The sequence below is a fragment of the Scyliorhinus canicula genome, chromosome 5 (genome assembly GCF_902713615.1).
Source record: "Scyliorhinus canicula chromosome 5, sScyCan1.1, whole genome shotgun sequence".
In the NCBI taxonomy this organism is placed as follows: domain Eukaryota; kingdom Metazoa; phylum Chordata; class Chondrichthyes; order Carcharhiniformes; family Scyliorhinidae; genus Scyliorhinus; species Scyliorhinus canicula.
The window spans coordinates 167,871,286-167,890,603 of NC_052150.1; the positions used below are offsets into that span (position 1 = coordinate 167,871,286).

The 19,318-nt window shown below is 46.4% G+C and overlaps 1 protein-coding gene across 1 annotated transcript in view; it reads right to left on the bottom strand.

The window, feature by feature from the left end:
* Window positions 1-206: 206 nt before the first annotated feature.
* cubn (cubilin (intrinsic factor-cobalamin receptor)) overlaps window positions 207-19,318 on the bottom strand; it is a 450,080-nt gene continuing 430,968 nt past the window's right edge. Inside the window, exons 59-61 of the mRNA XM_038796451.1 lie at window positions 15,103-15,268; window positions 4,223-4,458; window positions 207-1,398 (exon numbers count right to left, since the gene is read on the bottom strand). Coding sequence (XP_038652379.1) covers window positions 1,291-1,398; window positions 4,223-4,458; window positions 15,103-15,268 — 510 coding nt within the window. The 3' untranslated portion in view covers window positions 207-1,290. The remainder of the gene's footprint in view (window positions 1,399-4,222; window positions 4,459-15,102; window positions 15,269-19,318) is intronic.

The following is a 19,318-nucleotide window of genomic DNA, read 5'->3' on the forward strand; positions in this document are numbered from 1 at the left end:
TCTCAGTGTTACTATAGGGCTCATGAATTCTGTCTGACAGTCATCACAGAACAGGGTTAATGTTGCAATGAATGGAAGTGGGCCTGAAAACCTGCTGGCTTGTACATCTGCCCACTTGTATCCCCACTTAGCCTGTCCTTGGCTTCCTGGGCAACCTATTTTTCATTTAATTGAATTCAATGAAAGTAATCATCAGTCAATGACACTTAGCCTTACATTACTCTTTATTCTATTAGAAACATTATATTCCAACACAAACTCAACACCAAAATAAAAGCAAAATTCATTACAGTTTTACATTTTGTTCAGGGAATCTGGGGAATAAAGCAGATCTTCATTATGATACAAGCAACCAACAATTATTTTGTGTTTTTCTCCCATTCATACAAAATAGGACAATTGATAGAAATATCAACGCATTCAAAATTTGTATCACAAAAAGAGACCATTTAGCCCACCATGGCAGTATCAGCTATAAAAGAGCAATCCAGCATCTTAATCACTAGTGCATATTCAAGTTTAAAAAAAAAAATGTGATGAGGACTTTTTGCCTCTATCATCTTCCAGACCTCCATCACCCTCCTGGTAATAAAATGTCGCCGCAGCTCTCCTGTAATCTTTCTGTCAATGACTTTAGATCTATGCCACCTGATTAAAGACTGCTCACTGAAGGAGAATAAGTCCTTTCAATCTAGTACTTTTATATACCTCACTTGTATCACCCCTCAGACGCCTCTGTTAAAAGAAAATAACCCTATTCTATCCTATCTTTCCACATAGCTAAAATGATCCATTTTGGCAACATCCTTGTAAATATCCTTTGTACCCTCTCTAGTGCAAATCATATTTGTCCTGTAAAGCAGCAACCAGAACTGATATTTAACGCATTGTAACTTCACTATCTGCCACACCCACTCCTCTCTTCGGGAATTATCTAGCAATTGACGTTACAACCGTCATTTTCCTCTATTCACATGAGTCTCATGTTTTGCTTCTCTCTATCTAACTTTTAGTAACGTTATCTGTTTCCTCCATATTCTCAGACTGACTTCCTCTTTACAATGACTATACTTCCTCCTTCTGTCACTTGGCTTTAGCAGTTTCTAAAATAAAATTCTATCAAAAGTGCCCTGGCATTTCTGCAAATCAACACTTCAAAACTATTTAAGATTCATGAGCTAACTTTGGTAAATTTTTGTTGCCTTCTACATAATTTTGAACAGTTTAAGTGAAGAAAAACAGTCGCACGCTAATACATATTATGGCTATTAATTAAATCTTCAGATAAATTTAACTGGTCCATTTTATTCTGAATCCAGATGGTTTAACTGCATATTCAGCATGGAATTTCACAAAGACATGGTAAGATGTAGAAGTGAAAGGTGCAATGTTACTTTCCTATAAGAAAAGAGAATATAAGATAATGTGAGTGGAAAGGTACTGTGTATTATTACAGTACAAATAATATATAAAGTACAAATAATAAAGCAGAACCTGAGCAAATCTCATTCTTATCATCAAACCCATGCAGTTGAGCTTCCACTAATTTACCCACCAGTAAAATGTTCTTCAATGTTTCTTCTTCTCCCAAGGCAAGTCAAGCATTTTATCTTGGTTGTGTTTTCTTTTTCAGGATTGCCCATTTATATTTACACAACATGGGATAAACTATTTAGCCAATGAACAGAATTGATGGATACCACACTGGGCTGGATTTTCATCCTTGAGGAAGTTGGGAAACTTCTGGCCCTCCAAGCGAGCCCTATGGCCCACCATACCATCCATGCCAAGCTATGGCTCTTCCAAGCCCATTCACCCACTATCCACGGTATACAATCTGACGGGGGCATAAATTGTTTGCGGTCATACTTTGGCACATGGCGCATGAGGAGGACCTTTTGAATTACCTTTATAAAGGTTCCCTTGTGTAGACTATGGTTTTGAGGTCCTCTGAGCTGAAAATCCAGCCCAATTGTTTAATTCACTTTGCAAACTAACATTGACATATTGGGTTATTTATTTTAATGCAGTTGCCAAACCATTTGCAATAAGGTGTTGAAGTACCATGTTACAATTCTGCAGGCAGAAATTTAATATTAGATAGTGTGATAAATATAAAGCCTCTAAGTATTTTTCTGATGAATACGATCAGCAGTAAATGTCCATGTTTGGGAAATTATATTGACCTGGATGTTGCAGTTTGTGGCAAACAAATGGAGTCTACTGTTCATTATATTCACACTCGTCCACAGACCTCCTGTAGGTTTTTACACTGAATCTTTGAGTGATTAGAAATCCATTTCAGTGCAGTATCCCTTACATGGGATCTGGAATCTAATGTGCACAGGGCAAGCAACTGTTTACCTCCCAAATAAATCAGTTTTAAAAATCCTGATTGAAGCATGCAGTATCTGACCAAGAAGTGCAAGTTTCAAAAGTTAAGTTAAAACTTTTAAAATATACAATAATTAGCTTTGCCAATGCTAGAGAAGCTGTAATTAAGACTTATCAGACCATTATTAAATCACTTGGACTTGAATGAAGCAACACATACATTTTTGGCAAGTTCTATCGGTATCTTGTGCGTAGGAACAGCAACTCTTTTCCTTTACGTGAAAGGGATGGCAGAAAATATGAACTTTTTAGGAATAAGTCGTTTTCCACTTATTGTTCCGGCCAGAATCTAGACCATCTTATCATCTCAAGTAAATTTTGATGCAGTCACCAAGGTCATTAATAGTAAAGAATATGAAGTTTATTGTTAATTCTCATCTTATTGGTGCCAGGATGTATATTACAGTAGTCCCCCGTTATACCGCGCTCCGCAATACCGCGGTTCGCGATATACCGCGGGGGGGCTTATGGACCCCAACTGTCAGTTGTGTCAATTTCAGCGGCCGGCTCACTTTGATCCGGAGAGGGAAGCTGCTCTCTCACTGAAACAATCAGCCGGCCGCTGAAATTGACACTGCCGGCTGCTCTCTCCCTCCAATCAGAAACATTAAAACTTAAAAGTTGGATTGGAGGGAGAGAGCAGCCGGCAGTGTCAATTTCAGCGGCCGGCTGATTGCTTCAGTGAGAGAGCAGCTTCCCTCTCCGGATCAAAGTAAGCCGGCCGCTGAAATTGACACTGTTTTAATTAGATCCACGATGGGGGTTTTAAATTTATTTAAAAATCTATGCTAGCGCTTCCCATTGTGAGTCTACGGGGGTCTGACCTCTCCCCCCGCCCCCCCCCGTAAATAAATTTAAAACCCCCATCGTGGATATCCGCGGCTCGGTTGCAACGGGGGTGGCTGTCTTGGACCCCAACACCCGCGTTATAAAGGGGGACTACTGTATTGAGGAAGCGAACCAACGAAGCGGGTGGACCGTAGGACCCTGAGGGTAATGTATTCACAGATGTATTCACAGACAGAGAACAAAGGAGAGAGCAGAGCACAGCATGGCTCAGGGGGGAGGGGGGGGGGGGGATGGTAACCTCGTGGTGAGCATGCTGAAAAGGATGCTGGGTTACCATGCAAAGTGACCAATTAGGATATAGGGCCAGGTCAGGAGGTGTATAGAATGACCAATGGGAAGCTTATATGTGAATCTTACTGTGATTTTGAATATATCTGTAGAAAAGTTTTTGTCTCGCTCTCTCTTACTCCTGGATGTTGCAGAAGGCAGTATGTGTGTCCTATAGCTCTATGGATTGATGCAGCCTTGCACGTTAGTTATTATTAAATGATATGATACCTGCAAATCCATCTCAGATTTTATTGAATCTAGACTGACAGCAAATTAACCAGGAATTAACAGGATATATAGTTTCTGCAGGTGGTTGGTTATTAGGTCTCTGATTCTCTCAGGAGAGATACCAATGTAGCAAATTTTCTGCAAATCCAGGGACACTCAGGCTGCATCTTTTTAATTTCTACATTTAAATGTGCACATATGTTTGCCAGTTGTTGTTTTTCAATTTAGTCCATAATAATGGTGAACAGCTATAGTCTCGCCATTACTTTAACTGCAAAATCTGAGCGAATTACCTTACTAAAGTTATTTATTCTGTAAAGCACGATGTATAGTTCCTACAACTTTGCTTCCAAACCACAAAAACATTTCCATTAAATAGATCTTTAATTTCCTAAGTTTGTCTTTTCTCTGCAACATTTGGACATGAAATATAATTAAAAATGTGACAGATTATTTATGAACAAGTACTTTTTGTACATACCACTCCACAGTATGGTCCTATGGGTGGCGAGTTGAAATCCGGTCCATCGTACAGCCTCAAGTAATTTTTGATGCAGTCACCAGGGTCATCAATATTAAAGAATATAAAGTTTATTGTTATTAAGTGTCCTATTGGTGCCACAATTATCCACTCACAGTCAGTATTGTTGCTATAGGTGGCTGGGTAGTTAGGACTGTAAAAAGACCCACTGGAGCCAAATAGTGTTCCACCACAGCCTGTACAGGATAAAGGAACCATAGGGAAAAAAGTCAGCTGCTTGGAAATTACATTTCTATAAATTTTACATTATATCGTACAGCTCCCAACATACAAGCCTTTGTATTCTGCCATTAGTAAAGATTACACTTGGGAATCAACATGATAAGGTTTATATAAAATTGCAGCTACATTTATTCAATCGATTCATTAATATCACATATCGTGGGCAGCACGGTCGCATTGCGGTTAGCACTGTGGCTTCACAGCACCAGGATCCCAGGTTCGATTCCCTGCTGGGTCACTGTCTGTGCGGAGTCTGCACGTCCTCCCCCTGTGTGCGTGGGTTTCCTCCGGGTGCTCCGGTTTCCTCCCACAGTCCAAAGACGTGCAGGTTAGATGGATTGGCCATGATAAATTGCCCTTAGTGTCCAAAAAGTGTTAGGTGGGGTTATTGGGGTTTGGGGGATAGGGTGGAAGTGAGGGCTTAAGTGGGTCGGTGCAGACTCGATGAGCCGAATGGCCTCCTTCTGCACTGTATGTTCTATGTTCTATGAAAGTGTATTATGACTTCATAAGCATTGATTGAGCCTTGTTTTAGGGACAAATAGAAAATCAAGAAACTTCCTGGATAGACATTTTAGGAGCATTTGGATGAGCTGCAGAGGCCTCTGAGTCATCTGGTTCTACCAGTCCTGGAGGTTTCCCATTGTCAGCACCATAGTTTCGATACACTCAGCGACGTTCCTCAGTGACTTGGCCATGCTCTGCAGTGCCTCAGTAATGTCCACCTTCGTTGGGGACATATCCCTCACCGACTGGGACATGGCATCAAGGCCCTCAGCCATGTTTGTCACATACTGAGTCATACCTTGGACACACCACTCAAGGTGCAGATGTCGTGTTCTAGTTTTCCACTGCGGTCACCACCTGAGCTATGTTGGCCTGGGTGCCAAGCATTGCCTACACCATCTTCTGTGCCTGAAGACTCCTCCAATCGGCTTTGCAGTCATTGGATTGGATTGGATTTGTTTATTGTCACGTGTACCGAGGTACAGTGAAAAATATTTTTCTGCAAGCAGCTCAACAGATCATTCAGTACATGGGAAGAAAAGGGAATTAAACAAAATTCAAGAAAATACAAGAAAATACATAATAGGGCAACACAAGATATACAATGTAACTACATAAGCATTGGCATCGGATGAAGCATACAGGGTGTAGTGTTAATGAGGTCAGTCCATAAGATGGTCATTTAGGAGTCTGGTGACAGTGGGGAAGAAACTGTTTTTGAGTCTGTTCGTGCGTGTTCTCAGACTTCTGTATCTCCTGCCCGATGGAAGAAGTTGGAAAAGTAAGTAAGCCGGGTGGGAGGGATCTTTGATTATGCTGCCCGCTTTCCCCCGGCAGCGGGAGGTGTAGATGGAGTCCATGGATGGGAGGCAGGTTCGTGTGATGGACTGGGCGGAATATAGCTGACACCCCCTCCTGAATGTCACAGCTCCAGTTCATCTGCATCAGCTCAGGGAGAACCTTGTCCATTGACTCAACGTCAGGCTGGGGACCCAGCTTTGTCCCGGGATCCCATTAAAAAGGTAAGGTATGTGGTGATCACAAGTTAACCAGATGCAACACAACTGAGCAACCACTAGAGGGAGCACGGGAGAGCCATATAAATAGATCAGGACAGGAAGTGAGGACACACTTCACTGAGGGCAGAACTTGGAGCAACACATATACACAAGACTTCACAGCAGGCGGGCTGGTAAGCAGGACACACACAGCAAGCAAAGCTGGTAGTTAGCACTGGAAGGTCGTTCTAGGTCGAGCTCTGGAAACTGAACGAACTCACAATAAAGCATCTTCTCCACACTTGAGACTACGAGCTTTATTAAGACACGAGTAACAACACATGGTACCTAGGAGTGATTTCAGACGCTTATGACAGGACAACTCAGCTGCAGATACAGAAAACAAAAAAAAACAAAAATGGCATGGAAATCTCAACCAAGAATGGCATGGAGATCTCCTGCTGGACATTCGACTTGGGAAGACATTGCTGATGAGAGGATGTGCCTTGGATACCCACTTCACCTGGAGACGACTGGAAAAGTAAGAAGTGTCTGGGAAAGGTTTAAACAAATGTTCGATTTCGGTATCATAGCATATGATGCAGCAGAAGCCTCAGACGAAATTAAAATAGCAATTCTCATCAAAGGAAATGAAGCTACGAAAGTTTATAATGGATTTAAATACTCAAAAGGTGAAGACAGAAACAGCTTACAAACGGTACTAAACAAATTTGAAGAGTACTGTGAGAAATTTGAACAACAAGACATACTCAGAGTCCAAACTGCACAGAGACTGAGTGATGCAAAACTTAAAAAATCACGAAAAGAGCAAGAAATCGCGAATGAAAAGTACAGATCAAAAAGAAGAAATGACAAGAATTTCTCACAAAGCCAAAACGCTGAAACCCTGTCCAAATCGGGAAGAGAAAATTACTTACGAGTTTTGGAGAGAGAGTCCTGGTGGGCAAGAAAAATCCCTGAAATCCGCGAAAAACGGCAAAAAATGGCGTTGGAGCACATTTTGCAGTCTCCGGTAAGCAAAGAACTACAAATGGCGTCTGCGCATGCGCCGGAACCGGAAGCCGCGCATGCGCAGTTTAAAAAATATCGCGATGCCGATCGTTATGCGCATGCGCAAGCCGCGCATGCGCACCAAAAAAAAGTTTTGGTCGCGGATCGTTATGCGCATGCGCAAGCCGCGCATGCGCAGTCAAAAAAAGTTTTGGTCGCGGATCGTAATGCGCATGCGCACGCCGCGCATGCGCAATGGAAACAAAACCGCACAGTGAAGGAGGACGGCCGATGTGCGCATGCGCAATGCATTCCTGCGCGTGACGTCATGACGTCTGAGCATCCCGGCCACGCCCACTTAAAAGGGAAATACCCGAAAATTGAAAACAAGACACTTAAAGTGGTAAACACAAATTTTCTTGCCTCAGAACACAGAAAAACGCCTGAACTTACACCAACAGTTAAAAACAACTTGCACAACACCCTGAAAAAAGCAGTCTGCACCACCCAAAGTGAAGAGAACAAAAAGAATTCCGAAACAACAAAAGATGATTTGTTTTTCGAAGAATACTACTCAGACATGGCTGAGACAGTCGGATATGCTTCTCACAGCATCAGCGACACGGTCGCAAAGTTCAACACGAATCAACTCGTGGTAGAAGAATCCAACCAGGATGATTTGTTTTTCGAAGAATACTACTCAGACACAGCTGAGTCAGTCGGATATGCTTCTCACAGCATCAGCGACACGGTCGCAAACTTCAACACGAATCAACTCGTGGTAGAAGAAGCCAACGAAGATGAAATGGCTATCAAAGAATACTACTTAGACATGGAGGAGTTATTTGGACATGCTGATCACAGCATCAGCGACACCGTTGCAAAGCTCAACACGACTCTACTCATGGTAGATGAATCCAACACCATGAGGCCATGGCAGCTCGTCGATACATTGGATGACAGCAATACCCAAGACGAAGACGACGCCACACAGAGAGCACAGGAAGACTCCACAAAGCGAGCGATGACAGGCTCCACAGTGCGAGTAATGAAAGACTCCAAAAGGGATGCAAGCAAACACTCCCTGGCGAACACCATGCATGAACAAGACCATGAAACCATGCAGATTTTGACTCCAGAAGAGGAGCACCTGGAGTCCAGTGAGATAACATCAACAGAAATCATGAAGATTTTAACTCCAGAAGAGGAGCGCCGAGAGTCCACAGACACCACGTCAATTGTAATCATGGAGGTATTGACTCCAGAAGAGGAGCGGCAAGAGTCCACAGACACCGCGTCAAATGTAATCGAGAAGACTTTGACTCCGGAAGAGGAGCACCAAGAAAGCAAAGATGCGGAATCCAATTCTCCACAACTGATTGATGTCACCTGCACCGATGCAACATCAGATCATTCGCACCACTCGCGAGACGGAATGCTCAATGACTCAAATTATCCACTCGGGACACTCATAGAGTATAACAAAAAAAACAAAAGTCAAAAGAAACACAGCAAGAACAACAACAACATGAAGCGCGACAAGACCAACAACAATAGCAAGAAGCACAGCAGAAACGAGAACGACAACAGCAAGAATAAAAGCAACATGAAGCGCGACAAGACAAACAACAAAGTCAGGCACAAAGATAGCGACAACACCAAAGACAGAAACGACAAAAACAGCAACACGAACGGCAACGAGAACAACAAAGTCTGGAACAACGACAGTGCCAACACCAAAGACGGAAACGACAAAAACAGCGACAAGTACGGCAACGAAAACAACAAAAACAGGAACGACAGAGACAACAGCAATGAAACAACGACTTGTACACAATGGTACTACTTGGCACATGACGGACAATGCCACAGCGCATGGCAAAACGATGACAAGACCACAAACATGTCATGGGATGACGACGAATCGCATAAACACACGTCTGCTCCAGAACGAGCAAGCACACCAGCATCCAAGGCGGATGAGACAATAAATCAACACCACAAGCACAGAAAAAAGTCCATGCCAGTCAACATCAGTGATGTGACCATGCAAACACCTCGGGATGATGCATTGGGTACTTAAAATAACAAGGAACACCAACAACATTCACAACGGACTTGCAATATCAATATCACCACGTCATCAACAACAAAAAAAAAAGAAAAAAAAGCTCTGAACAAATTCATCAAGTTTGGACTCATAAATGTTTTATTGAGATTGGACATATAACTACATTGGCTTTGTACAGTATGCAATAGCACCATCACCTGTATAGATACGCATATCATAAGTAACTGTTTCTATAAATTTCTTTAACGATGTACAGCAAATATGTAAAGAGAAAAAGGGGGATGGGGTGATCGTAGATTTACTAGATACAAAACAACTGAGCAAACACCAGAGGGAGAGCTACAAATACACCGGGACAGGATGTACAATTTTCTTTAACGATGTACAGAAAATATGTTAAGAGAAAAAGGGGGATGTGGTGATCACAAGTTAACCAGATGCAACACAACTGAGCAACCACTAGAGGGAGCACGGGAGAGCCATATAAATAGATCAGGACAGGAAGTGAGGACACACTTCACTGAGGGCAGAACTTGGAGCAACACATATACACAAGACTTCACAGCAGGCGGGCTGGTAAGCAGGACACACACAGCAAGCAAAGCTGGTAGTTAGCACTGGAAGGTCGTTCTTGGTCGAGCTCTGGAAACTGAACGAACTCACAATAAAGCATCTTCTCCACACTTGAGACTACGAGCTTTATTAAGACACGAGTAACAACACAAGGTAAAGTCGCCATAGTCCCAGATGACAATAGGCTGCTTTCCCCTTTGAGGGAGAGAGTTGACTTACAATGATTTAACCTGAGGATAACCACACCTCAGGTGAGGGACAAGGTTCAGAAGGCAGGCCTGTGGCATTAAAGGACATTTTGCTGTTGTGTGCCAGGCCCGCTCGATCGCCGCTGTAACCAGACCCATTGTCCCTGCACCCCCTACGTGCGACCCGTTGGCACCACCATCTTCCTCGCCTCAGACCTCATGCGGCCCATGAGTGCTGCCACCTTGCTCGCCTCAGAACACGTGCAGCCCGTGGGCACCGCCATCTTGCTTGCCTCAGGACATGTGCGGCCCGCGGGCACCGCCATTTATAACGCCGCCCACCACGTGCGCCCCGTGGCCGCTGCCACCTTTCCAGCCTCAGGACCCCTGCTCGTTGAGCACCTTATCGGGCCGCTCATCGCCTGCAAGCGCCGCCGACCAGCCAGGGACCTTCCAACACCAGCTGCAGCTCACCCCCATCATGATCGACCAGTCCCGGCCACACAACCTCGCGACCGCGTCGACGACAGTGAAGGTCGATGGGCACAAGACGGAATGGGATCCGGAGGTACTGCACCGCCGCCCTCACCATCCAGGGCGTAGAGTTCAGCGGCTTCCGGCTCTACATCCTCCCCAACCTCTGCGCTGCCTTGCTACTCGGCCTGGACTTCCAGTGCAACCTCCAGAGTCTAACCCTGAAATTTGGTGGGCCCCTACCACCCCTTACTGTCTGTGGTCTCACGACCCTTAAGGTCTACCCGCCTTCTCTGTTTGCAAACGTCACCCCGGATTGAAAACCCGTCGCCACCACGAGCAGATGGTACAGCGCCCAGGACAGGACGTTCATCAGGTCTGAGGTCCAGCGGCTGCTACGGGAAGGCATCATCGAGGCCAGCAACAGCCCCTGAAGAGCCCAAGTGGTAGTTGTGAAAACTGGGGAGAAAAACAGGATGGTCGTTGACTACAGTCAGACCATCAATCGGTACACGCAGCTCGACGCGTACCCCCTCCCACGCATATCTGATATGGTCAATCAGATTGCACAGTACCTGGTCTTCTCGACAGTGGACCTGAAATCTGCCTACCACCAGCTCCCCATTCGTAAGGCGGACCGCCTGTACACCGCGTTTGAAGCGGATGGCCACCGTTACCACTTCCTTAGGGTTCCCTTCGACATGACTAACGGAGTCTCGGTCTTCCAACGGGAGATGGACCGAATGGTTGACCGGTACGGACTGCAGGCCACCTTCCCGTACCTGGATAACGTCACCATCTGCGGCCACAACCAGCAGGACCACAACGCTAACCTTTCCAAATTCCTCCACACCGCCAAACTCCTCAACCTAATATACAACAAGGAGAAGTGTGTGTTCAGCACCAACCGCTTAGCCATTCTCGGCTATGTGGTTCAAAATGGAGTTCTGGGGCCCGACCCCGATCGCATGCGCCCCCTCATGGAACTCCCCCTTCCCCATTGGGCCCTCAAACGATGACTGGGGTTCTTCTCATACTACGCCCAGTGGATCCCTAACTATACGGGCAAGGCCTGCCCACTCATTCACTCCACCGTTTTTCGCCTAACGGCCGAGGCTCACCAGGCCTTCAACCGTATCAAGGCCGACATCACCAAGGCCGCGCTGCACACAGTCGATGAGATGCTCCCCTTCCAAGTCGAGAGCGATGCATCAGATGTCGCTCTGGCCGCCACCTTCAACCAGGCAGGCAGGCCCATGGCATTCTTTTCACGCACCCTCCATGCCTCTGAAATTCAGCACTCCTCCATCGAGAAGGAGGCCCAAGCCATAATGGAAGTTGGCAACATTGGAGACATTACCTGGCCGGCAGGAGGTTCACTCTCCTCACTGACCAATGGTCGGTTGTCTTCATGTTCAACAACACACAGCGGGGCAAGATCAAAAATGATAAGATCTTGAGGTGGAGGATCGAGCTCTCCACCTACAATTACGAGATTTTGTATCGGCCTGGTAAGCTCAACGAGCCACCCGATGCCCTACATATGCCAGCGCACAAGTGGACCGACTCCGGGCCCTGCACGACGATCTCTTCACCCAGGTGTCACCCTGTTTTTTTCACTTCATAAAGGCACGCAATCTGCCCTACTCCATCGAGGAGGTCAGGGCTATCATCAGAGACTGCCAGGTCTGCACGGAGTGTAAACCTCACTTCTACCGGCCAGACCGAGCGCATTTGGTGAAGGCCTCCCGCCCCTTTGAACGCCTCAGCATGGATTTCAAAGGGCCGCTCCCCTCCACCGACCGAAACACATACTTTCTTAATGTGGTCGAAGAACACTCCAGATTCCCCTTTGTCGTCTCGTCCCATGCCCCGATATGACATATGCCACCGTCATCAAAGCCCTCAACAACATCTTCACTCTGTTCATTTTCCCCGCCTACTTCCACAGCAACCGGGTATCCTCATTTATGAGCGATGAGCTGCACCAGTACCTGCTCAGCAAGGACATCGCCTCGAGCAGGCCGACCAGCTACAACCCTGGGAAACGGGCAGATGGAGCTGGAGAATGGGACGATCTGGAAGGCCGTCCAGCTGGCCATATGGTCCAGGAATCTCCCGACCTTTCACTGGCAGGAGGTCCTCCCCGACGCCCTTCACTCCATTCGGTCACTCCTTTGCACTGCGACTAATGAAACCCCCCATGAACGTCTCTTTGACTTCCCCAGGAAGTCCATCTCCGGGGTTTCGCTCCCAACATGGCTGGCAGCTCCAGGACCCGTTCTCCTCCGCAAGCACGTGCTGCTCTACAAGGCAGACCCGTTGGTCGAAAGGGTACAGCTGCTCCATGCGAACCTGCAGTACGCCTACGTACCCCGATGGCCGCCAAGACACAGTCTCCCTCAGGGACTTAGCGCCAACTGGGTCCCTACACTTTCCCCCTCTGCACCGGTGCCACCCTTCCTCCACCCAGCGCACCTCACCACACACCCCGCTCCTGGACGATCCGTCCTCCCCTTGGTCCCACCCGGGGATGAAGAGGAGGTCGACACGCTCCCGGAGTCATCGGTAACCGAACCGACGCCTGCATCGCCACTGTGACTGGGGCGTTCGCAACGAAGGATCGTCTGAATTTGTAAACTTTTACGAAAATGTTAACATATGCATGTAAATAATCTCTCACCACCCCCGCTGGACTCTTTTTCTAACAGGGGGTGAATGTGATAGTCTCCACTGTTGTATATTTATCGCATATGATGTGTATTATGGTAAGGCTCCAGTACTACAGGTACGGGGGTAGATCCCTGCCTGCTGCTCCGCCCAGTAGGCGGAGTATAAATGTGTGGGCTCTCCGAGCTGCAGCCATTTCAGCAGCAGCTGCGGGAGGCTACACATCTCTGCGTAATAAAGCCTCAATTACACTCTACTCTCGTCTCGTCGTAATTGATTGTGCATCAATGGCCACTGCACTTACCTCTGCCCCCTGGTTCTCCTGGAGCTCTGGCATCCCACTAGTGTCTTCCACCGTGAAGACTGATGAAAAGTAACTATTCAGTTCATCTGCCATTTCTTTGTTTCCTAGCCTCATTTGCCAGTGGTCCAATGTCTATTTTTGCCTCTCTCTTACCATTTATATATTGAAAAAACTCTCCCTATCTTCCTTTATATTACTAGCTAGCTTGCACTCATACTTCATTTTCTCCCCCCTCATTGCTTTTTTAGTTGTTTTCTGCTGGCTTTTAAAGCCTTCCCACTAATCCTCTGGCTTCCCACTAATCCTCACCACATTCTATGCTTTTTCTTTAGCTTTTATGCTGTCCTTGACCGGGCATCCCTGCTATCTCTATGGCAGGTTCCTCATAGGGGTGAGGACTTGAATCTCTGGGATTCCTCCCCCCAATCTTGGCCCTTTCCTGTTTATTATGGGCTATCTTCTCCAGCGGGAACAAAGAGAGGAGATTGTGAGGCACAAGCTTGATGGGTCGGGGCGGTTCTATCGCAGGTGGCATGAGTGGGCACCGCAGTTGGACATGAAAGGGTTTTGCTGGTAGGTTCCAGGGGATTCTGAGGAACAAGCACAAGGATCGGATGTTAGAGAAGATGTGAGGTGTCAGTCAGTGGATTGTGGGGAGGAGGAGGGCGATTTGGCAAATTGAGAGACGGCGGGCAGAACTGATGCCAAGAGATGGTGGTAACTTCTCTTTGCAAGTCGTTGGAGGTCATTCGTCTTCTTCTGGCATTGGATGGCGGTCCTCCTGGTCATGGTACCCACACAGACAGTTGCTTACACTGCCACTGGCCCCCAGGCAGCATTGCTGACCTTGCTGCTGGTTCTCTGACCCACTCAGAGGAACAGGGTACTTCACCTTTCATCCAGGACGTCAAGAAGGCTATCCAGGTCGGCATCCCCAAAGGGAGGAGCAGGTCTCTGCGCTGCCATCCTTGTTTGTTGACTGGGAGTGAGTGAAGCGGGAGCGTTTAAATGCTGCTCCCCCTTGTTAGCGGCGAACCACTGGGATGCGAGTCGGGTGAATCAGACGGCGAAGGAGCCAGGCATGTCGAAATTCATGGGGGGGGGGGGGGGGGGGGGGGGGGGGGGCTGATTTCTGGAACATGTGCTGTTGAATACAGGTCATGATCTTGCCAAGGTGTTCGACATGAAATGCCCCACCACATGCACCTGAATTGCGTCCCATATCTCAAAATGTCACAGTTCTGAATTAGCTAAACTATTTTAAAACTGAGAAGCCAGAAGAAATTCCTTTCTCGGCAATACTAGCTTGCTGTTTAAGCTAGTATTTAAACAAGAGCTTAGGAAGCAGCAAAGCCAGGTTTTCCTGGAGGTGGTCTGTTCAAACTCTTGCTTGCGTGCTGGCATACCAACCATTTGTACACACCGTCTTCATACACAAAGCAATCTGATGTTTATTCTGCGTGTATTTTACAGTGCTGTGCCCTCTTCAGGTGGAGTTAATTACAGCCACAGAAGAACAGAAAGGAGGATTGCGTGGGGTGTTATTCAGGAGAAGACTGGGAGCAACTGGCTCTTACCCATTTTCCTTCTGCATTATACCTATTTTCCTGTAGCTATGAGAGACCACAGCTAAGGAAAGTCAGCCATAAATTGCATTTAATGTCCAAAATTCAGTGATTACTATATATCCCTGCAGAACAAATTCATAATTTGGCAAGATGATTGTTATTGCAATTTTACAGAGATGTTGCTGCAGGCTACATACTAAATGATAAAAGTAAGTTCTTACGGTTTCAAATTACCATTTGGAGAAGATGTCCAGGTGATCTCAAAACCATTGCGACCTGTTGTGATATCACTTTTAAAATGTAGGTTAAGTGCATGGAAATTGGGATAGATAGGATCAGGCACTACTTCACCACAGAACTTGCCAAGCAGTTGTCCATTACTATCTGTACCATTTTTTATCTATAACAAATAAAAAGTAAGAATAGTTCAATCCTTTTCCATACTTGGGTGTCAGCACAAAATCAGTAACCCTGCTCAAAAGTCAAATTTTATAAGGTCTTGGAGTGGAAATTTATCTTGAGGTGTGACACTGATAATAGTCAACAAAAACACTAGAAAATGCTGAAGTACCCAGCAGGCCTGGCGGCGACTGTGGTGGGAAAAGCAGAGTTAACAAGAGAGGAAAACCAAAGCCGGCAAAGGAAAAGGAAACAAAACGTGAGGGTTGAGGTCACAATTTAAAATCGTTAAACTCAATGTCGAGCCCAGAATTGCCAAATCCAAAGGCACGTTGCTGCTTTTCCATCCTGTCTTGAGCTTTGTGGGAACACTACAGCAGGCCGAGGATAGAGAAGTCAGTCTGAGGGCCAAGGCGGAGAATTTAAATCACAGAGGCTCTGGCCTACCCTCGTGGACCGAATGGAGGTTTGTGCAAAGTGATCATCGAATTAGCGATTGGTCCCCGCAATATACGGAGACCACATTGTGAACAGTGAATACAGTGCGCTAAACTGGAAGGAGTACAAGTAAGTTATTGCTTTTCTTTGAAAGAATATTTGGAGCCCTGGATGTTGGAAAGGGTGGAGGTATACGGGCAGTATTGCATTGCCTGCCTTTAAATGGAAATGCATCTCTTCCGCCATATCTGCCATCTCCAGTGTGAGGCCACCACAAAAGCTTCTTCCCCTCCCCTTGCAGCATTTGGATATTCCATTCCGTCTGTGGAGCCCTTGTCCACTCCTTAATCATTCCTAGCACCCTCGTCCCTGTCCCAACATTTTTACATATAAGCGCAGAAGGTGCAGCGTCTAACTTTTCATTCTTCATTTCTCTCTTCTTGCTTTCAGATGGTAGATGATATATTGTGAGGCGATCAACGAGGCATGTTAAAACACAACATGGTTTATTGAACTATGAAGAACTATATACACGAGACACCATGGGTATTCTTCCCACAACTATATACACAGGACAGCACAGGTCTCCTGCCCACAACTATATACACAGGACAGCACAGGTCTCCTTCCCACAACTATATACACAGGACAGCACAGGTCTCCTTCCCACAACTATATACACAGGACAGCACAGGTCTCCTTCCCACAACTATATACACAGGACAGCACAGGTCTCCTTCCCACAACTATATACACAGGACAGCACAGGTCTCCTTCCCACAACTATATACACAGGACAGCACAGGTCTCCTTCCCACAACTATATACACAGGACAGCACAGGTCTCCTTCCCACAACTATATACACAGGACAGCACAGGTCTCCTTCCCACAACTATATACACAGGACAGCACAGGTCTCCTTCCCACAACTATGTACACAGGACAGCACAGGTCTCCTTCCCACAACTATATACACAGGACAGCACAGGTCTCCTTCCCACAACTATGTACACAGGACAGCACAGGTCTCCTTCCCACAACTATGTACACAGGACAGTACAGGTCTCCTTCCCACAACTCCTGGGCTAACTCTGACCAAGCCCCAACAGTGTAATCTGTGCCGAAACACCTGGTAGACTAATGTTCACGAACTCCATCCTCATAGGCTCAGGGCCCAATGCGTGCCCCACAAAGCATTAGCCCTAAAAAGGCCACGCTACCACATTCTTCCCCCTTTAAGTTCCCTTACAGATTCCTGTGATAGAAAACAGAAAATCACTTATTTCCAGTCTTATACATACAAAGAGCAAAGAGAGTTATAGTGCAGGGACTCAAAAAAAGTTCTTAAGGTGACTTCTTAACTCCTGCCGAACGTCTCAACTTGGCAACTGGTTCTTCCAGATTAGAAGCATCTGAGTCGACAGCAAGGGCAGGCAAATCACTAGAGTTCAAAACAGGGGTAGTACTGACTATCTCTTCCACTCCTTCTATGGCCCCTGATGAATTCCCTTGAGGATATCATGGTTCTAACACCACCGTCTCAGTGGTATACTGGTACCTGGGATTGGGTCCACCTGCCCCTGTTTGGAGATGTTGGATTCTTTCCTCCTCAGATGGTCAACGTGATGTCTAGCCTCACGGCCTGTAGGTTTGTGACAAAGGATACTGGCCCAGTCCTGGCGACAACTCTTCCAGGTAATCATTCTGGTCCGGCACCAAAGCTCCACACGTGTACTAAATTGTCTGTTTGAAACAACTTGTCCTTCTTGGTTGGATAGTGGTGGCTTTTCTGTGAGGCTTGCATAGCCTCCACCCTCCCTGACAAATTTGTAAAACTAAGGTCAAGTCAGGTCCAGAGATGTCGGCCCATTAACAACTCAATAGGGGTAACCTCAGTGGTGGTATGCAGGGTTGATTTGTACGAGGGCAGGAAGTCCACTAGGCAAAGCAGTAGTGGCCTTTGAGCTTGTTTATTCACTAATGCTTAGAAAGTTTGGACAGCTCTTTCAGCCAACCCGTTTGATGCAGGGTGATGAGGTCTGTTCTTATGTGTTGGGTTCCATTGGACTTAACAAAGAGATGAAATTCTTTGGCTGTGAATTCTTTGTCTGAGACAATCACCTCAGGTAGGCTATGAATGGCAAAGATTTGGCACAACTTGTCCATGGTGGGTGCTGCAGTGGTCGAACGCATAGGCTGAACATCCAGCCGCTTCAAGTGGGCACCTACGACAATCAAAAACATCATACCCAAAAAGGGACCTGTGAAGTCAATATGGAGTCTTGTACATGGAAACTCCAGCCACTCTCACGGTTGCAAACTTGCTGCAGGCGGAAGGTTGTTTAGGAAATGACAGTGGTCATATCAATTGGACATGCTTTCTATGTTCTTCCTGATCCCTGGCCACCAAACATAACTCCTGGACAGTACATTAATTATAGATTGCCCAGGGTGACCGCTGTGCAATTCTTGGAGAGAGGCTGCTGCCCCGGGGCTGGCACTATTACTCTGCAACCCCACAGGAGAACCTTGTCCTCTCAGGTGATTTGGTCCCTATGTTGCACATTGGGCCTAATCTGTCCTGACTTCTCAAAATGCCAGCGCGTTAGAACCAGCCTTTTAACTCTCGACAACACAGGATCTCTGTTGGTCCACACCTTAATGTGGCCAGATGAAATAGGTAAACTATCAAGAAAATTTAGAGCCATGACGACCTGCTGTGGAGTGGGAGGCTCGGATATTGCTTGTGGCAGTGGAAGCCTGTTCAAAGCATTCACATTTGGTATCTGGGTTCCCAGACTATGCTCAAAGGTATTCAATAGGCGGCCAAGGGCAGTCCCATCTTTGTTCTTGGGTCAATGATATCGGCAGAATGGGTTTATCTTCATGGAAAATGCTAAGTAACGATTTATGGTCCGAGACGATGGTGATGTGTCAGCCACAACCATACTGATGACAATTTTTTATGGCATAAATGACAGCCAGACTTTATTTGTTGATCTGGGAATATTTCTTTTAGGCAGCCGACAGTTTTCTGGAGGTGAAGGTGACAGACTTTCCACACCATCTTCCATTTTGTGTGAGAATACCTCACTGATGCTATACGGTGATCCATCACAAAGAATAACGATGGATTGAATGGACCAGCAATGCTGCTGACTGCAGGGCTTCTTTGAACTGAGCAAAAGACTGCCTCAGGGCCGGCTCCCACTTCCAACGTTGATACTTTTTTAGTAGCTGATGCAGGGGTGCCAAAATGGTTGACAGATTGGGTAAAAAGTGGCCACAATAATTGACCATCCCTTGGATCCAGGACCTCTTTTATTGCCTTTAACTTGCCCGGATTCTCTGTCGCCCTCTGCCAATAGCGTTGTTCCAGACGCAGAGGAGAATCTCACTTCCGGCAAAAAGGGAATAGACACTGATCCAGTTGCAGTGTTCCGCTGGCGGCACCATCAAGGTTTGCACCCCACGCCAGTGGGAGGATGCAAATTGGCACTGGATTCTCCATGTCTCCAAGATGCTTGGGCACCATGGGCGTGGATTTGGTGAAAGTATTTGCCCGTGTGGCTCTGATGTGATGGACCTTGTGGTAGGCCATGGGTGCCCCC